The sequence below is a fragment of the Sus scrofa genome, chromosome 6, assembly GCF_054392235.1.
Source record: "Sus scrofa isolate SSC_HxYL_T2T_F1_AM1 chromosome 6, Sscrofa_HxYL_maternal_Yorkshire_Landrace_v2.0, whole genome shotgun sequence".
Taxonomy (NCBI): Eukaryota; Metazoa; Chordata; class Mammalia; order Artiodactyla; family Suidae; genus Sus; species Sus scrofa.
The window spans coordinates 81,362,487-81,382,740 of record NC_139388.1 but is presented as its reverse complement, the minus strand read 5'-3'; the positions used below and the strand labels follow the sequence as shown (position 1 = coordinate 81,382,740).

The 20,254-nt window shown below is 51.9% G+C and overlaps 1 protein-coding gene across 1 annotated transcript in view; it reads right to left on the bottom strand.

Moving 5' to 3' along the window:
• Nucleotides 1-20,254, bottom strand: part of IGSF21 (immunoglobin superfamily member 21) — a 258,202-nt gene that overhangs the window by 14,712 nt on the left and 223,236 nt on the right. Inside the window, exon 5 of the mRNA XM_021095457.2 lies at nt 382-497. Within this exon, the coding sequence (XP_020951116.1) occupies nt 382-497 (116 nt within the window). The remainder of the gene's footprint in view (nt 1-381; nt 498-20,254) is intronic.

Genomic DNA, 20,254 nt, shown 5'->3' with positions numbered 1-20,254 from the left:
GTCAAGAACACTGGGTGACTCTCTCCGTGTCCCTTTCCTTCTCTGGGCCTCATCGGTCTCCATCCTGTTCAATAACCAGATGCAGGATGCTGGGCTCCTCTGAACACCACCCCCACTGAGCAGCTGTAGGGTTCTGGGGTCCAGGAGAAGCGAGGGTTCTCAGCACTAGGGGGGCTGGGAGCAAGAGAGACACGGACACCTGGGCAGATCAGAGATGAGAACAGGGTCAGATGAAGGCAGACGGAGCAGAGCTAACATCTGCAGACCGCACCCTCTATTCTTCCTTCTGCAGAGTGAGCACTGTGGTGACACGGGCAGCGGCACAAGTCACAAAGGATGGGGCCCAGTAGGGACGAGGATGGATGATTTCAGGGTACTTACCATAGGTGCTGGTTTTCCTCCTGACACAATGCAGACGAGCGTGAAGTTCTGGGCTTGGTAGCGGCTGAAGGGGGCTGGCGTGTTAGCGGCCACCACTTCGATGGAGGTGGGGGGAGCTGCCCAAAAGGGAAACGCAGGAAGACAAAGCCTTAACTGGAAGGTTCAGGAAGAGTTCACTGATGACTTAGGATGGGCCAGGTCCCACGCTGGGTGCTGGGGTGGGGGACAGATGTTGCACAATTCCAGGGGATGACACTGGCATTAACTATGGTGAGAATGATGTCCCTGCTGGGCATACGGACAAGGACCCTGCTGGGGGCTTACAGCCTGGTGGGGAAGGTGGGCATGAGTCAAGAGATCACACAGCCACCTGTGCTAGGCGCATCAGATACAAGGAGGTACAACAGAGTGTAAAGGGACCTGCTCAGGCCTGAGGAAGTGACCCTGTGCCATGACCTGTGGAAGGAATGGTAGAGAGAGGACACGTGTGGCAGGTGAAGGGAACAGCATATGCAAAGGCCTCGTGACAGTTAGCTCAGGGCAGGGGGATGGGAGGCAGGCTATGTGGTGGGAGGGCAAGGAGGGAGGGACGTGGTGCCTGGTGGGGCTGGGGAGCTGTGCAGGGCACAGATGGTGGATCCCCACTTGCAGTGGTGTGCTGGGGCTGGTCGCTACCAACTCCTGAGAGCTGATTCCTGGAATTATGTGAACTAGTTCTTAAATGACTGCTAGATTGAAACAGGCCACAGCGGGTGGCTCTACACCAGTGAAATCAGCTGCCACAGCAAATCGGGTCTTTTTTGGTTTGTTTTCTCCCCCTGCCCCCGCCCCAGCCCCCAGAGAGTGGGTTTACCAGCCCACCACTGGTTGTGAGTTTTTCTTCTTTGTCCTGAGAGCAGTAGGAAGCCACTGAAGGCTTCAAGCAAGAGCAGTGACATGGTCTGAGTTGCATTTGGAGGAGACGGAAACACGAGGTGCTATTTAAGCGGAGGGTGGGGGGGGTAGACCATGATGAGGGCAGAGTGAGGGAAGTGGATGACTTGGAGAGGTATTTAGAACCAGGAGTTTTCCCTCTTTCCTCCCACCCCACCACCCCAAATTGGCTTATTTCGGTTCGTCCTGTCTCCTACCAGCTCCCATCTCTGCTCTCCTCACCGCCCACCACTGGCTGGTTTGCCAAAGCAGGTGCTCCCAGGCACTGTGGGGTATTCTGAGGTCACACGTGGAGCCATCGGGGACTCCTGGATCCAGGTCCCAGCAAGATCCCCACCACCTCCGTGTCCTTGGGCAAGTTACCAAAACCGTGAGCCTCAGTTTCCCGATTTGCTAAATAGGACAAATCCTTGGCAGACAGATATGAAGGATGAAGCAGCTGATCAATGTGAAAAGACAGCATGTGCTGGGAATTTGCTCATCTTATACTTTCTGCTGTTACTTCCCCAACGGCCTTGTCATCAGCAAGACAGGACCCAGAATCTTAGAATTTCGCTTTGGAAAGGGATCAGTTCTGGCTTCTGTAGCCTTGAATCAAGGGCAGTGCGGGATGCAGAGAAAATGCAGCGGGGTGGGCCTTTCCTTCCTGTAAGGGGTTTTCACTCCAGTTAAGTTTAATTAAATTCAGCAAACATTTCCCGACACCTACTAGGTGCCGGGCGTGGTGCCAGGTGCTCGCCGTAGGCGCCCAGTGATGAAACGGATACAGCGCCTCGAGAAACCCAGAGTCTGGCGGGGGTGACAGACGCCTGGCAACTCTATTTTAAGGTCTAGGGAAAGGAAGCCAGGTAGGAGCCATTCATTCATTCAGGCAGCCATCATGTGCTGTTGTAAAGGGAAGCAGAACAAACAGAAGACAATGGGAGAACAATAGACAGAGAATGGTAATTAAGTGTGAGATGGTGGGAAACAGATGGTAAGTGGGGTAGGGACTCTGAGAGGGGAAAATACACCAGAACACTTCAATTACTCGCAAGTTGCAGAGTCTGCAATCTAACATTTCTAGAACTCACCAAAAGCCGCGATCCCACAGCAAGAACCAACGATGGCCAACGGTTAGGAGCCAGGAGCTGTTCGAAGCCCGTAACGTGTATTAATTCATTTAATCCTCACTATGAAGTTACAAAAAGGGTTTCTTTATTCCCGTTGGACAGATGGGGAAACTTAAGAGATGAAGTGACTCTCCAGGGTTCATGGAGTCTGGATTTGAACTTGAGCGCCCTGACTCCAGGGTTCAAACTCCGATATGAAGCTGCACCACCTCCGTCATTGGGAAGAAGAAAGGAATTTATATCTACTGGCACCTTCAGCGCCAAGTGCACGTTTTAGCTGCTGTGAATGCTCATTTACCTGATGCATCTCAACTCCCATGGATACCTTGTAATTCAGATCCCTGGGGGAATGGTCCCTGTAGGTGGCTCTACTTAACTTGGTGGCTCCAAGCATCAAAGGACCATGCCAATTAGAGCTGAGCATAATTCTCCGGCATCGCTCATGGTGGCTTATATGTAGGGATGAATCCTAGATGCTCAGAATGAGGCAGGGGGCCTCTTTAAAATCACTCATTCCTTCTTTCTTACTTTCACCAAGTGAATAGGAATTAGACACCTAGAACCTTCCTCATAGGTTTGAGGAATAAATGAGATAACGCTTACGAGATGCCTTGCACATCGTATGCTTGAAATACATTTTAGCAATTTTAATTACTGTTATTTGTATCACTCTTATAAGGGAGATAGTATAGGGCAATTTTAAGAGCTTGGGCTCTAAATCACACTACCCAGAGTTCAAAGACCAGCTTGTAGCGCTTACCAGCTATGTGGCCTTGGGCAAGATATTTAACCTCTCTGAACCTCAGTTTCTTCATCTGCCAAGTGGAATTACAGGGAACTATGAGGATTCATTCAATTAAGCAGTACCTGAAAGAGTTTTGAAAATGCACCCACTGCATGTCAGAGGCATTTATCAGCAGAATTTATTAACATTCTTACTTTAAGGCTCTTGGCTACTGTCAGAGAGGATCACACATTGTTGCTGGGGAGTTCCCGTCGTGGCGCAGTGGTTAATGAATCTGACTAGGAATCATGAGGTTTCGGGTTCAATCCCTGGCCTCGCTCAGTGGGTTAAGGATCCGGCATTGCCATGAGCTGCAGTGTAGGTCACAGACGCGGCTCAGATCCTGCGTTGCTGTGGCTGTGGTGTAGGCTGGCAGCTACAGCTCTGATTAGACCCCCTAGCTTGGGAACCTCCATATGCCATGAGTGCGGCCCCAGAAAAGACAAAAAAACCAAAACCAAAACCAAAAAACATTGTCGCTGATTTTGGGGCATCAACAGTTTAGTGGGGAGACCCTGGGCCTGTGCTATCCCATGCAGTAGCTGCTCACTTCATGTGGCGAGGAAACACTTGAAATATGCTTGAGTTCATGTGCTGTAAGGGTAACACACTGAACTTGGAAGACCATTTTCAAAAAGAATGTTAAATATATCACTAATATTTTGATATTATGAAATAATATGCAGGATATATTGGATTTAATAAATATATTATCCCAATTCCTTTCACCTTTTTAAAGCCTTTTCTTAATATGGTCCTTAGATAATTTAAAATTAATATATATACTGGGAGTTCCCATTGTGGCTCAGGGGTAATGAACCCGACTAGTATCCATGAGGATGTAGGTTCGATGCCTGGCCTCACTCAGTGGGTTAAAGGATCCTGCGTTGCCGCGAGCTGTGGTATAGACCTGCAGCTCTAGCTCCAATTTGACCCCTAGCCTGGGAACTTCCATATGCTGCAGGTGCGTCCCTAAAAAGCAAAATGTGTCTATTTCTATTGGAGAGAGCCAGTCTAGACCTCCCATTTTACAGGTAAGCAAACTGAGGTCAGAGAGATTTGCCTAGAGTCTCACCATCAGTCAGTTGCAGTATCTAGACTGGCTCTCAGGTCTTCCACGTCCTGGCCAGGGTTCTTAGCACAGGACGGGGGCTCCCCCTCTGCCCCCCAACACACACACACTCACACATCCCCATTCTGGATATCTGCACGCAAGTCATGTACACCACCCACACAAACCCTGATTGGGAGCTGTGTTCCTGTCCCTCGTTATATTTCTGAGCAGGTGTTAGCAATATATACAGTTAATCAAGCTCATAAGACAATTACAGATTTCAGTCGAATGGACGATGACACAGCAGAGCTGCTAATATCAGTGCGGACCCGCCCAGGCTTCCCACACTCTCCATCAACCTATTCCTCAGTCACTGTGTCCTAGGAAAATGTCACTCTGCCTCTCACCTCCTGTCACCCAGTGGAGGGTTCCGAGTACACACAGCCAGGGAGCTGTCTACACCTGGGGGTTCTTGGCTGCCTAAGGATGCTTCACTCCACATGTCACTCTCATCCCCTCCCTGGTCCTCCTCCCTTCCCATCCATGGACTATGAACAACACTCTGCCCCCCAAAACTGATGCTTCCTACGCTCATGGTCTAGAACCTTAGTCTTCCCTGACTACATCCCCACCCCCGACACCCTCTCCATCTCCATTTCTTTTTCCAGACCCATTCCCCCACCTCCATCCTTGTTCCTTCTCCACCTCGATTCTCACCTCCACCCCCATTCCCTTTCCCAATCCTATCCCCACTTCCATTCCGACCCCCACCCCACCACTGCCCCATCTCTAGCCCCGTCCCCAACTCAATCCTCATGTCTGTGTCCATCCCATCCCTCCTCCAGCCCCAACCCCCACCTCCATTCTCATCACCCCCTTCCCTGCTGCAATCTCCAACCAAGGTCAAAGCAAGCAGCCCCCTATGGGTCTATGCCTGGGATCGATCCCGCGGCCCCTGGAGCAGTACACAATCAAAGGCAGATGGCCCGCTGCAGTCACAGGCAGAAAGTTTCTGGACAAGAATAATCCCAGATTCAAAGTTGGGCTACAGAATGAGCAGCACAAAGCAAGTCCACCTGGCTGTGATCCAGCTGGCCTATGATGGCAAAGCCCCCGAGGGCCAGTTTCTCCCCTACTCTCTGGCAACAGTGTCCAATGCACCCACCATTAGTGCCTTACTCCTGTGGACTCTGAGAAAGTGTCTTCAGGGATGTCCGTGCTACTTCAATGCCCTCCTGCGGGTGCGGTGCGTACCCGGCACCTGAAATGCTTCTCCCCAGAGACACTGAGCAGGCACATTCAGCCTGGGCAAGGGAGAAACAGCAGGAGTCGTAGCAGCAAGAACCTAGACACGGGCAGAGCTTCAGAACCTACAAACCGCTTGTGGACACACTGCGGCACTTGTGTAACCCCCACCCCGTGCAATCAAAAGAGCCCCCCAGTTCTACGAGTTCACCATCATGGTCAAACAGAGGCCATCGCCATAGAATTAGCCTGAACCCACAGCCCCTAAGTCAAGCCAGTGGACCACCCAGTTTATTTTTGACTTTGCCTTAAGTGGGAAAAAGTGCTGCTAGAAGTTTCTTTGACTGATTTTCCCCAGCATCATCCAGGCAGCAGCTTTGCCTCCACATGGCCGCACACCATGCACTCCCCAGCTCCAGGCCATCAGGGGAGGCAGGAGTCGAAGCGATTTTAAACTTCACAGTTAACATCGACACAGCGAAGCACGGGTCGGGCGATCGGTTTTATGAAATTAACTCTGAAATATTGCCTGTCTTTCTCTTGAAAGCAGAACTTTGGTCATCGTAACTCACTTTGCAGATAATGTGATGGCTCTTAGCTCTGTAAATCATCCTGCGGCCTTTGCAGTCTGGGAACACAGACCTGTTCTTATATAAACCCCAGCTCTCCAGTGTCTAACTGTATCTACTCAAGTTTAATTCTCTCCCCACCTTGAGCTCCTGCCCCTTCCCCCCGCCCCCAGCAAATCTTTCCAGGGAACCAGCTCCAATAGAGTCAGACCAAGGTTCCACCCCAGGCTCTGGTACCAACATCCACGGGACCTTGGGCAAATCAATGGACCCGAATGGGCATCAGTCTTTTCATCGAAAAAAAAAAAAATGGGTTTAGTAAAACATATCCTGCCAATATCTTTTAGCTTCCAAGATTTTGAGAGAAGAAGTTAAGGAGAATCTGGACAAGGATGGCGAAGATCTGTGCAAACCGAAAGGGATGATTTTTATTACCTCTTGGATTGGTCACACCTCTCCCTGAGCCGGGGGGTGGGGGGACACAGAGGGGAATTTCTTCTCCCTCCCAGCAGCGGCCATTGTCTGGAGGAAGGAAGATTCCTGGGTACCGCGCGGAATTGGTCTTAGCACACTCCTGCTCTGGGTGTCATTTATCATCTGGGGCGGTAATCAATTAGGTTTTGAGGAGGAGTAGGGAGGGGAAAGACAAGTTCAAAATTATATTATTTGCAAAAATCCATTCTTTCCTCTCAGCATGTCTGCTCTATTGACTGCCTTCCTTTTCAATCAGTTCCTCGTAATTACACCGTATTAAAAACAAGCAAGAAAACCACCGTCAGTATCAAAGTGTTCATGAATATAAATGGCCCTCCCTGTTCCCTCTTTTAATTTCTTTCTTTTCCTTTCTTCCTTTCTGTCTTTCTTCCTCCCTCCCTTCCTTCTTTCTTTCCTCGTCCTTCTGCTCGTTAATCTGCTTCATCTTTCAGGGCTGTTGCCTCCTCCAGGCAGCCTTCCAGGACTTTGCCAGGGCCTAGGCTCTGGATTCCTGGAGCATCCTGTTCTTGTCATACTCCCGAGTGCTTGTTATTCTGTCCTGGACCCACGTCAACTTCTCCAGTAGGCTACGTGCTCACTGAAGGGGGCTTTGTCTTTCTTTAACCCAACCTCAGAGCTAGGGCAAGCCTGCCACGCAGGGATCCAATTTCGATTCCTGTGTGCTTTCTTCCTTCCTTCACTTCTCCTAATGCAGGCAAGCACACAGGCTGTTTTGTGGAAGGAATCCCACGAGACCTGCAGCACTGTGGGTCCTGCCCCCACCTCCAGCCATGTCTTGACCCTCTCCCAACACCGTGCTCCAAACACACTGAGAATTTCTTTTTTTGGTCTATAAACATCCTAAGCTCCTTTCAGCCCCAGGGCCTTTGCATCTGCTGCTTTCATTGCCTGAAGTCCTTCACTTCGCTTTTTTTGCAAGGCTGGGTCTTGCTTATCTTTCAAGTCGCAGCTCAAATGTCACCTTTTGATCTAAGCTAGGGTCCCCTCTATTCTCTTTCATTGCACTTTTTGTTTTGTTTTGGTTTTTTGTCTTTTGTCTTTTTTTTAGGGCCGCACCTGCGGCATATGCAGGTTCCCAGGCTAGGGGTTGAATTGGAGCTGTAGCCGCCGGCCTACACCATAGCCACAGCAACATAGGATCTGAGCCTTGTCTGCGACCTACACCCCAGCTCACGGCAACACCCTATCTGCAACCTACTGAGCGAGGCCAGGAATTGAACCCGCAACCTCATGGTTCCTAGTCGGATTTGTTTCCGCTGGGCCACGACAGGAACTCTTCATAGCACTTTGTTATTTCTTCATAATGTATAGTTATTTCATATATTGGTTCACCTACTTGTCTCCCCCGCCCCCATACCCCCGACTAGAATGTCAGCACCCCAAGGACAGAAACTCTTCCGTCTACTGCTGCAACCCAAGGGCCTGACACATGAGGATTTGCTCAGTCAACATCTGTCAAATGAATGGGCCGGGAGGAGAGACTTAAGGGTCCTGCCCTCCCATCCCTGCTCAGCTGGGAAGGGCTGAGGCCTCAGCCGGGCCCAGGCCCCTCTCTCCCAGCAGAAGCCAGAGGAAACAAGATCTCACCAGCAAGAAAAAGAGAAGGAAAAAGCACAACTCTTTGGTTTATGGGAAAATTAAATATTGAACTGAGGAGTAATGGCAGCCATGGGGAAAAAAAAAATGATAAAAATCCCCCAAATGGAGCCGCCATCAGTGGCAGGAGAGATAAACACAGCGTCTGTACTTATATAAGCTGCAGTGGGGCTCTTTTATGTGGCAGCCGCTGAGCCAAGTCACAACCCCCCACCTTGCAAGCAGGTGGGAGAGCGTGTGGTGATGCACAGGCGAGGGGTGGGAGTCTGGGGTCCAGGTCATTGCTAGAGTCAGTGGATGCCGCCCAGACCCTCCCTGCCTGGAGATGGGAGCGGGGTCACAAGAGTGCTCAACGGCTGCGGGGGGCACAACCCATCCGCCCGGTCTTCCCCTCTGCGCAGAACTGGCTGGCAGCCTGGTTCACCTGCCTCGCCCCTCCCCTGCCAGCTGTTATGCTTTCGAAGTGGTGGAAGATAAAATTAACAGCCCCAAGTGGAGGCTCTGGCTGGCTGCTCTAGGGGAGCGGGGAGTGCCAGAGGTGGGGGCAGAGCGGGAGCAACTCGGGTTACTGCTGATGGAGAAATAAAATCTTACTCCTGCCTGTGTGTGTGTGTGTGTGTGTGCGCGCGCGCGCGCGCGCGCGCGCACACACACACACACACACACACACACACACACATAATGGGGAGGCCCAGGCTACTGGTCTTGGTATTGAACCTGAATTTGCATGCTCATGTTATCTTGCACAATGGCCTTTAACCTAGCAGTTCTCAAGGTGTGTTCCCCAGGCCAGCACCTTCAGAGCTTTGTTAGAAATGTAAACTCTTGAGCCCAATTTCAGACCTGCTGAATCAGAAAACTGGGGAGCGAGGGGCTGTGGGGGGCAGTTGGGATCTAAGCCTTCTAGGAGATTTTAATGCAAATTCAGTTTATTTTGCTAAGCATCAGTCTGCTCGACTGTAAATCCGGGACAAGACCCTCTTCGTAATAGTGTTATGTGAACTCAGGATTTGGAGCGTAAGTGGGTGCTTAGCCAATTACTCCTGACTGTGAGGCCAAGGCGCAGGGGAGCTGGAGAACTTCAGTCCTGCTTCTCCCAGACCCGGCAAAGAAAGAATTCTCCGGAGGTTCTCCGGCTCTATGCGCTGACTGAATCAAAGGACCTCAAATCCCCACGCTACCTTCCCCCACAAGAGGCCCAACTTTCTCCTTGTACCCTGATTGGCTGCTTATGGATTTCCCAGTCTTCTGATTGGCCTCCTAGGTCGCCAGTCTCAGATGGACCCTCCCCACGCCTGGGCTTTGCTGACTAGAAGCTGCAGGTCCAGCAGTCCGTCTGCGGCCACCGCGTGTGACCGCCTCGGCCCTGCCGGGGCGGTGTAGTTTATGTGGCAATAGAGTGAATAGAGTGTTCAGGCCCATGATAGGTGCCATTTCCGCAGAGATGAAATCTATGGGGTGGAACACGAATCCATTTTAAACAGCAGCAAAGCTGGCTATTTGGGCGATGTTTTCAATGTCTCCCAGAGGTATGTGTTACACACATGGGCAATTTCACCAGGTGCCACATTCGTAGCTTTATGAAAGAAGCCCCCAGAAGCCTGCGGAAGCTTGGGGAGGCCCTGGCAAGGGGTCAAGCACATTTGAGATCTGGCCAGTGACCATGACACTCAGCTCTGATTCTTCTTACTCAAGTTCAGGTTCAAGTTCCAGCTACCTTATAAATCTTCCCCATCCCCCAAGCCTCTGAGAACAAGGGGGTGGAGCTTGGAAGTGCTGGGTTGATCTCAATCTTCTTCCTCAATCCTGGAAAACCTCTGTCCCTTCCAGCAGGACTGTTCCCTGTTCTCCGCCACCCCCCTCCTCCACCCAGCACCTGGGGCACCTGGCTTCCAGGTTTCAGGCCCTCTGCTCCCAGGCAATGCTCCCTTAGGCAGGGGCTAGCTTCCTGGGCCTCCCCTTACAGCAAGGGTGACACTGGTGCTCGTGAGAACAGAAGTACTTGGGTGGGGACACTCCTGCCCACTTCCCAGGAGAGCCCCCAGCGCCCCCAGGCCCCCAGTTCAGAGCCCTTCCTTCCAGCAGGAGATTTCCCAGGAGGCACTACAGCCAGAATCTTTCCTGACCTATCAGCATTTTAGGATTGATTCCCTGAGTCAGAGGGCAAGTAAATCATTCTGGCCGCTAGCTTCCTCTCTCATAAAGCAATTTCCAGGGGCAGCAAGAGGGACGGGGAGGGGAGGAGCTGGGGAGGGGAGGGGAGGAGCTGGGGAGGGGGTAGGAGCTGGGGAGGGGGTAGGAGCTGGGGAGAGAGGAGGAGCGGGGGAGGGGGGAGGAGCCGGGGAGAGGGGAGGAGCCGGGGAGAGGGGAGGGCCGGGGAGGGGGGAGGAGCTCATCGAGTTCATCTATGAGCACTGAACTCTACTGGCTTTATCACACATCTACTGTAGTGTGCTTCAAAGAGCAGGATGAGGCAAAGCCAAGCTCATTCCTAATGGGATCCAACTCCTGGCCAGAGCAGAGGGGCTTGATTTGAAGGTGGGGAGGATCTCAGAGACGCATCCGCTGGTGGCCTCTCCCCCTGGCCTTTCCAGGGTGCCTTGTGCTGAGGCCTGGGCTTCTTGTCTCATCTCTGACCTCTCTAACCTCATCCCCCCTCCTCTTTTTTTTTTTTTTTCTCTGGCCTCAGTTCTCTCATCTGTAAAATAGGCATCACCACAGTACCTATTGCATAGGGCTGGTGTTGGTTATGCGCTTTGTAGGATTCCTGGTCCTGGTAAGTCCTTGTACCCACCGGCCATTGTATTTGTGAAGAGTAACTTTCACCATTGGTCTGTGTCCACACCACTCACTCTGGCCACTGGCCTGGGAGCGCCTCAGGACACTGGTCCATCCAGCTGAGCGGGGCCCAGGGCGTGGCAGCACAGAGCAGACCTTAGTGGGTGTGAGCTGAGCTCACGTTTGCTGGGGTGACTGGGGGGCTGGATTTGCTCCATAAGTATCCTCCTCTGTACCTTGAGTCAAGGCCCACAGGGTCCCCAGGCACATAGGGGGACAGGTAGGGGATGGGGAGGGCACGTAACCATTATCTCCACTCACTGGTCTCTCTGAGGCAGGTTCCCTGCTAAATGGTTTGATGCCTTAGAGCCTCACAGGAGCCAGGGACTAGGAATTATTATCTCAGGTACTGTGCTTTTCAAAGACACTGGTCCATGGCTACTTAGTAACGACCAAGGCCAGGACTAAAACCCACATCTGGCTTAGGCCCTCAGCCTGGCCCTGCTTCTCCCCGGCTGTGGGGTCTCTCTCCGGGCCTCAGTTTCCTCTGGAGTCCCGTGAAGGGACTGGCCTAGGTGAGTCCTAAACCTCCTCTAGTTGGAAAAGTCTGGGGCGCTGTGTGGGGAGGTCCAGAGGCGGCGGCAGGAGGAGTCAAGGGTAGAGAAGAGAGAGCTCATCCCGCCCAGCTGTCAGACAGCAGGACTGGTCCGCCGAGAAGGGCCCCGGCTCTTCCTGATGGAGAGCCTCAGAGGTTGGGGGCTTTCCCCTGCTGGGCCTGGGGTCCACGGAGAATCAGCTCGGAGGTGCAGCTTGTACCAGAGCTCCCCAGGGTATTATTCACCCTGACCCCAACCTTCTCCACTCTCACTTCTGCTCCCAAGTCCCTGGGCTAAAATGGTGGCCGTCCCAGGCCCATCCCAGCTCCTAGGGCCATCCAGTCAGATGGCACTGGATTCAGGGCCTTTCCTCTCTCCCTGTGACCAAGCCCAGTGTCAGAGGGCAAGCAGGGCCCTGCAGCCTAGCTTTGGAGAAGAACATCCCACGAGGCCCTTAACCCACCTCCCATGCTCTTGCCAGGACTGGGCACAGAAGTTGCTCTTATGTGGGCTCAGGAGCCAGCCTGCCCACTTTCACACCCTAGCTGTGCCACCTGTCAGCTGGGTGACCTTGTCAAGTCACTTACCATCTCTGATTCTATTTTCCTCACTATCCACTTGACAAGGGTCCTTATCAGTACCATGTAAAGTACTTAGACCCTGGCTTGGCCCCTGGGTAAGCACTGACAAAACATCAGCCGTTGTTGTTATTGCTGCTGTTCCTGTTATCATTGTATCCTCTACCTGCTCCTTACCTGGGCCTCGGGGTCCTGTGCTCCCACTTGCCCTGCTTTGCCTTGCCATTGCTTACAGGGCTCCTTCTGCCTGAAATGCATCCTGTCCTGTCTGCCCCAACCTACTAGGCCCAGCTCTATGCCACCTCCTCCATGAAGGCTTCCTGATGCCACCCCCTGAAGGAGAGCCTCCCTCCTGGGAGTTCCCACATCCCTCAGCTCACGCCCTAGTCTTCCCCCCCTCATTCTTATTTTCCTTCTGCTGGAATTCTGGACATCCTTACCCTTCTCCATCCACCTCCATCATTCAGGGACTCCTTCAGGGCAGACCCTGGCCTTATATCCCTCTCATTAACCCCAGACCTTAAAGGTCAGGCTCTGAATTCAGAGCGAAGAGCCGAGCTCTGTTTGCTTACTTGCTGGCCATGCACTCTCGGGCAAGTCGCTGCACCCTTTGAGCCTCTTGTTTCTTCTTCTGTAAAATGGGAATAACCACAATCACTCTTTCTCACTAGCTGACATGAGAATTAAGCAAGAGAAGACGCCTAAAGAACCCAGTACAAGGAGTTCCCCGGTGGTCTAGTGCCTGGGATTCGGCACTTTCACCACTGTGGTGGGGATTCAATCCCTGGTCTGAGAACCGAGATCCTACATCAAGTCGCTACACACTGAGATGAAAATTAAAAAAAAAAAGAAAAGAAAAGAATTGTTTTTTTTTAAAAAAAGTACAGGAGTTCCCATCATGGCGCAGCGGAAACGAAGCTGACTAGGAACCATGAGGTTGTGGGTTCAATCCCTGGCCTCACTCAGTGGGTGAAGGATCCAGCATTGCCGTGAGCTGTGGTGTAGGTCGCAGACAAGGCTCGGATCTGGGGTTGCTGTGGCTATGGTGTAGGCTGGTGGCTACAGCTCCGATTCGACCCCTAGCCTGGGAACCTCCATATGCTGCAGGTATGGCCCTAAAAAGCAAAAAAATAAAAATAATAAATAATAATAAAAGTACAATGCCTGGCATAACAAGCACTCCACTGGTGTTAGCTTTCCTTATTAAGATTATTTGTTATGAAGATTATCACTCCTAGGGGATGAGCCAGGTAACCCAGCCCCATCGTGTACAGATGGGGAGACCGAGGCCAGGGCTGCGCTGCAGGCTGGCGGCAGAGTGGCCCTGGTTACTGCCGTCTCCCCAGCAGTGTCTGCAGGCCGCCGACTCTCTTCCAGGTCCTGGCTCACTGCCTCCCATGGCCGCCCTGGCCCTGCTCTCCCAGCTCCTGCTACAGCTCTGTTAACACCTGTAACTCCAGCCTCGTGCCTGCTCCTTAAATCACTGGGCCTGAGGCACCACTGTTTCAACAGCCACATATCACTTGTAATTAAGGGGCCTGTCCCAGGGAGGGGAAGTTTACCTTCTGCCAGAGACACTAAATCCAGCTCCCAGTGGTGGAGAGGATAAAGCATCGCACGGACCTGGCACTTGTCAAGGTTTAATGACACACCCGCAGGCGCGCTCTGGCGGGGCTGGGGGGCTGGAGCCGAGACAGGTGGGGCGTCGGTGGAGAGGGCAACCCTGCTACGTGAGGTGCGCTGGGGTCTGTGAGATACAGAAGGTCCAGGGAGCTGGTGAGAGCCTTGGGGACTGTGCCACCTGCTTGGACAATTCCAGGGAGCAGATGAAGCTCTACAGCTCGGCTCAGGGCTCAATGGGTCATCCTGTGACAGGCTGTAAAGAGGCTCTCTAGCCAGGTGGTCCACTCTCTCGCTGTGTGACCTTGGGACAGTTACTTAACCTCTCTGGACCTCAGTTTCCTCATTTATTAAAATGAGATGAACGGAAGTACCTACCTCCTAGAGTTGTGAGGAGTAAATCAATGAATACATTTAAAGTGCTTGGAGCTATGTCGGCACCCTGGAATGGAAAATTCACCAGGAATGCTGTATGCCCAGGCCGTCCTATATCAAGGTGGATCTCGCTCAGTCCTTCCGCGACGGCAGGCTCATAGGAGGGGCGTATAAGTATTGGTTGGGTCAAGGACATGTCAGTGTGAGGAACGAATAAGCGGACGGCCTCTTGGCCGCAGAGAAGGCTGGTGACGTCAGCTCTGTGGCCCCTGAGACAAGATACAAAAAACTGTGTTTGCCGCCTGACCAAGCCATCCACTCCTTCTGGCCACGGTCACGGGTCAGAGGGGTTATTCAGCTTTACAAATCACGCCTGATGTGTGGCTATGCTTCGAAGGCCTTGGCTCCATCCCCTGCTCAGGGCCTCAGGTCCCCAAGGAGAGGGACTGTTAGTCAGAGAACATTCAGGTTCATATTCTAGGTTTCCCTTTATCAGGGGACTCAGTTTTCTCTGCTGTGAAATGGGGACACTGTCTTGCTGACCTTCCAGACGACTAGAAGGAACAGCCCAGAAATTCCATGCTGTCCCCCTCGAGGAGAGCCTTGGTACCCGGCCGAGGCCCCGCTGGCTGCAATATTGCCCCACCCTCAGAGAGGAGCTGTGACCCTCTGTCCTCTTGGCAGCCTTGTGTAGCGGGAAAAAATTGGGGGCTCTGGCTTCAGCAGATCTGAGCCCAAATCCCAGCCCACTCACTGCTGTGGGCCTTTGGGCAAGTTCCCTGCACTCTCTGAGCAGTCTACACTTTGCCTCCTGTGACTGTGGCAGCAGGGGGCCTGTGGAAGAGTGGGCAGACTACAGGGCAGACTACTGGGTTAATGGACTGTCCTGGGCCTGTTGCTAAGTACCCAGTGGGCTGCAGTCAAGGGCACTCCTCCTTTGCCAGGCTGTGTTCAGAGAAGCAGAGATGAAAGATTCTGAAAGTCTGTCCAGGGGATAGTCAGCAGGTTCTAGCCTTTCAGGCTGAAGCTGAAGAGCGACTGTCCTTGATAGATGACCCAGTTAGCTCCAAAGTGCTCCTCCGAGTCCCAAACCCATCTGTCCAGCTCCTCTCTGAATGGGCTCTCAGCAATGACCTCAGCTAGTGGAGGGCCCGTGGGCGGGCAGGTGGGTGGAGTGAGCATCCAAACTCCAGGTCTCCAGCCAGGTCCAGGCACTCAAGACAGCCATGTCCAGTCTCTGAACAGACTTTATGTCCATCTTGGAAGCCCTGGCCACTCCAGCCTCAGTCCTCAGGGCTGTAGCCCCATCTCTGGCAGCCAAGCCCAGCCAGCTGCCCCTGGCTCCCCGCTGCCCATCTAGAAACTCCGGCTGGCAGGGAGGGGGTCCTCAGGACTGTGGCCCTGGCCTCTTCACTCCAGGAGCCCATTTTCTGCGGTCTCCGTCTGCTGAGCAAGGTCAGGTGGTTTCATTGGTACCTTCTCAGGGGAACGCCTCCCTCCATTCAATGCCAGGTCACACCATGTCCTCCACATCTGCTCCCAACTTTCCAATTGGTCCCCATGTCCTGGGGCTTCAGTCTGGAACTGCCTCGCATGTCCAGTTTCTCCTGCCTGAGCCCTGGGCTGGCTTTTGCCATCTCTCCCTTCCTAACTGCCCACCCTGCCCTCAGAACCTGCCAGCAGGCCAGGCTGTAGACCATCTTCTTTAGTCCCCACAACAGCCCGAGGAAGTAGGAACCTTCATTATCCCCAGTTTCCAGATAAGGAAATGGAGGCTTAGAGAAGAAAAGTCGCAGCAAGACTGTGGAGGGGGTAGGACTGGACTCAGGGTTGCTGGATCCATCCCTTCCTGATCTCCTCTACCAGGGCCCAGGGTGGGAAGTTCACAGAGTTGTCACTGCCTGGCTTTTGGGCTCCCAATGCACAGATGTCACTTCCTGCAACTCTGACCCTATTCCTCAGCCCCACTGACATTTCCAGGGTGAGGGTTAGGGCAAAATGTGTGAGAAGTAAGAACAATGGCCATTTTCATGAGCATTCACTATGAACTTGGGGCACAAACCTTTACATTTCATGGCCCATCATGGGACAGGCTATTGTCACCCCTATTTAACAGATAGAGGAACCCAAGGCTCAGGAGACAAAATAGCCTGTCAGTGTAGCATAGTGGTTAGGCCTCTAATCGCTGCTTCTGGAGCCAGCCTGCCTGGGTTTGAATCCTAGTTCTATCCTTGTTGGACCTATGCCCATGGGCAACATTTTTTTTTTTTTTTCTTTTTAGGACCACACCTGCCCCATATGGAAGTTCCCAGGCCAGGGGCCCAATGGGAGCTGCAGCTGCCAGCCTAGCACAGCCACAGCAATGCCAGATCTGAGCCACATCTGCAACCTATGCTGCAGCTCCAGGCAAGGCCTGATCTTTAACTCACTGAGAGAGGCCAGGGATCGAACCCACATCCTCACAGACACTGTGTCAGGTTCTTAACCTCTGAGCCACAACAGGAGCTCCTCAGGCAATATTTTTAACCTATCTATTTGCACACATGTAAAACAGGAAATGGAATAGAGACCCTACCTGAAAGGACTCTTCTGAGGATTCAACGCATCAACAGGTGGTATAAAGTAGAGTTGGACCTGGTGTGTAGTACATGCTCAATAAACACTTTCTGCTTTTATTGCCAGTAGTCGCAGAGCTGGGTTTAAAATTCCTGGCGGAGTCCAAGGCCGGTACCCTTAACCACCTGTCGACATTCTAAGGAAGCATAGAGGAGTTCCCATGGGGAAACTCAGCTTTCTCCTGTCCCATTTTGGAGGACCTAGGCATTTGCGGACACTCTCCAGGGTGTATAGGAAGGGGGATGGGGGAGGGCTCAGAGCCCAGGTATTTGCCTGGGGGACAAAAGCACCTGGGTCTGGTCTTCAGGACCCTGGGGTGGGAGGTAGCAGTTTGGGTTGCACCCTGTCCCTCTCAGCTCCCCAAGATGCTTCTGCAGCTCTGACCTGGATCCCAAGCCCCCGCCTCCTTCTGACAGCAGCCTGTGCTCCCTGGAGCCTGAGGCCACTGCAATAGCCTAGGGCCAGTTCTTGTAATTAGTTCAAGCCCAGCAGGTGGTTCATCCACTCAGGCTTCAAGGCGAGGGAATGAGCTGATCATTTCTCACCCAGCAGGTGTCCTGGGCTATGGATGGGGCTGCAGTGGCGGCTGGGAATCTTGCCTCGAAGCCACCCTGCCTAGGAACCCCCAGGCATTCTCAGACCAGCCGTCCCCCTCCACTGACTAACCTGCCCCCACCCCCTGGACCACCGAAGACACACCAGCTGTGTGCTGGTCCTGCGGAGAGCCACCCATACCCCCACAGCCATTCTGCCACACAGGCGGGCTTCCTCGTGGGATTCCACCAAGCAAAACCCACTTTCCCACTGGCCTCCTACACGGATGCAGGGCTGTGTTTCTCCTGCTCCGCTCTGGGGAACAACAGCAGATCTTTGAGGGGCGCAGGGTCTGCCCTCAGCCCTTGGACCTCCCCATCCTACTTGGAGCCAGAGACGTATCTCCTGTCCAAGTCGAGAGAGGTCCTCGACACTCCAGCCATTGGTCCCAGGGATGTGCTCCTTGTCTAGAGAGGAGCACTGGGCTGGGAGTCCAGAGATTCAAGTTCAAGAATCTGGTCCTACTGTTTTCCGCAGTGGCTGCACCCGCTAATGCAAAACAAAAAATAGAACTACCATGTGAGGCAGCAATTCCACTCCTGGGTATATATCTGAGAAAACCCAAACCCCACATTTGAAAAGATACATGCACTCCAGTGTTCATAGCGGCACTATTTACAATTGCCAAGATATGGAACCAACCCCACTGTCCATCGACAGATGAACAGATAAAACAGAAGGTGGTAGATAGACATGCAGTGGAATCCTACTCAGTCATAAAAAAGAATGTCACTTTGCCACCTGCAACAACATAGATGGATTTGAAGGGCATTATGCTAAGTGAAAGAAGTTGGCCAGAGAAAAATAAATCCTAAATGATATCCCTTAGATGTGCCATCTGAAAAATACAACAAACTGGTGACTACAACAAAAAAGCAGCAGACTCACAGATACAGAGAACAAGCTAGTGGTTACCAGTGCGGAGAGGGAAGAGGCCAGGGACAAACTAGGGGTAGGGGATGAAGGAGTAGACTCGATTTAAAAAGATGCCTTTATAGTGATGGTGATGGTTCAACTTACAATGTCTCAACTTTATGATGGTGTGATATGCATTCAGTAGAAACGATTTTATACTATGTATAACATAAATAAGCTACAAGGATATACTGTATAGCACAGGAAGTATAGCCAGTATTTTGTAACACCTATGCAAGGAGTATGACATTTAAAAGTAAAGGAATAATCTGGCCTTAGAAAGCGGAACTCCAGATCGCTCCAGAAATTCGAGGTTCTGCCCTGGCCCCATAGAAGTATGCTCAGCCTCCGTCACCCCCCTGCCTGCCTGTAGCCCTCACCAGCTCCAGGGTGAATTTCTTCGAATGGGAAAACCTGAGGAACGGGCCACAAAGGGACTTGCCATGAACTTGTGGCCCAGTCTCACAGCGGGCGAGCAGCAGAGTCAGACTGGAGACAGACACAGAGATCAGTGGAGTCATGACCACAGTTTTCTCCTACATGTTTCTTCTAAGAGTTTTTCTAGTTTTAACTCTTACATTTACGTTTATGCTCTAAGATTTTGTTTTTGTTTGGCTTTTTATGGACGCACCCGCGGCTTTTTATGGGAACCCACAGAAGTTCCCAGGCTAGGGGTCGAGTCAGAACTATAGCTGCCGACCTATGCCACAGCCACAGTAACGCGGGATCTGAGTCACATCTGAGACCTATACCACAGCTCATGGCAACGCTGGATCCTTAACCCACTCAGCAGGGCCAGGGATCGAACCCACAACCTCATGGAGCCTATTCAGGTTCATTAACCGCTGAGCCATGAAGAGAACTCCCTTGAGTTAAGTTTTGTACACAGTGCAAGAGAAAGCCTATTTTTATTATTTGTGTGTGGATTTCCAGTTATCCCAGCACCTTTTTTTCTGGAACAGACTTCTTTCCCTATAGAATTGTCTTGGCATCCTTGTCAAGAATCAAGTGACTATAAATGAGGGTTTATTTCTGGACTCTTATTTTATTTCATGAGAAGAAACTCACCCTGGGGCTGGTGAAGGTTGGAGGCATGCTGGGGCAGGGGGTGTGTGACGGAGACTGAGCCCACTTCCATGAGGCCAGACTAGAAAACCATTGAACTGTATATTTAAATGAGTGAATTCTGTGTTATGTGAACTGTGCTGCAATAAAAATCAATTATAAAAAACAAGGGGGAGTTCCCATCATGGCTCAGCGGTAATGAACTCGACTAGTATCCATGAAGACGTGGGTTCAGTCCCTGTGGGTTAAGGATCCCCCAGTGATGCTGAGAGCTGTGGTGTAGGTCACAGATGCAGCTGAGATCTGGCGTTGCTGCAGCTGTGGTGTAGGCCGGTAGCTGTAGCTCTGATTCAACCCCAAACCTGGCAACTTCCACGTGCTGCCAATGTGGCCCTAGATATAAATAAATAAATAAATACATACATACATAAATAAAATAAAAACAAGGGGAAAAAAGCACCAGATGCACTTAATAAAAATTCAGTAAAATATACTGAAAAAAAAAAAAAAAGAAGAGGAGTTCCCTGGTGGCCTAGCAGTTAAGGATCCAGCATTGTCATTGCTGCGGCTTGGGTTAATGCCGTGGGGCAGGTTCAACCCCTGGCCTGGGAAACTTCCTTATGCCATGAGTGTGGCCAAAAAACCAACCAACCAAACAAACAAAAAACAAGCTACACAAAGTTCATTAAAGTTCTCCAGGGTGGGAACAACGTCCCCCTGGAAGCACATAGTGTGTTTGGTGCCGCTGTGGCCTATGGTCGCAAAATTCTACTTTTATCTGCCAACCTCACTTGGAAGCCTCTGGAAGAGACACAGAGATCCCAAGATAGACCATTTTTTTCATGCTTAGCCATACTCTGTGACTTCTGGTGGAGCAGAGTGGTTAAGCATGTAGGCTGCATTTGTCCCTGTTCTAGCACTAGCTGGCTGGGTGGACTGGGTAAGAGA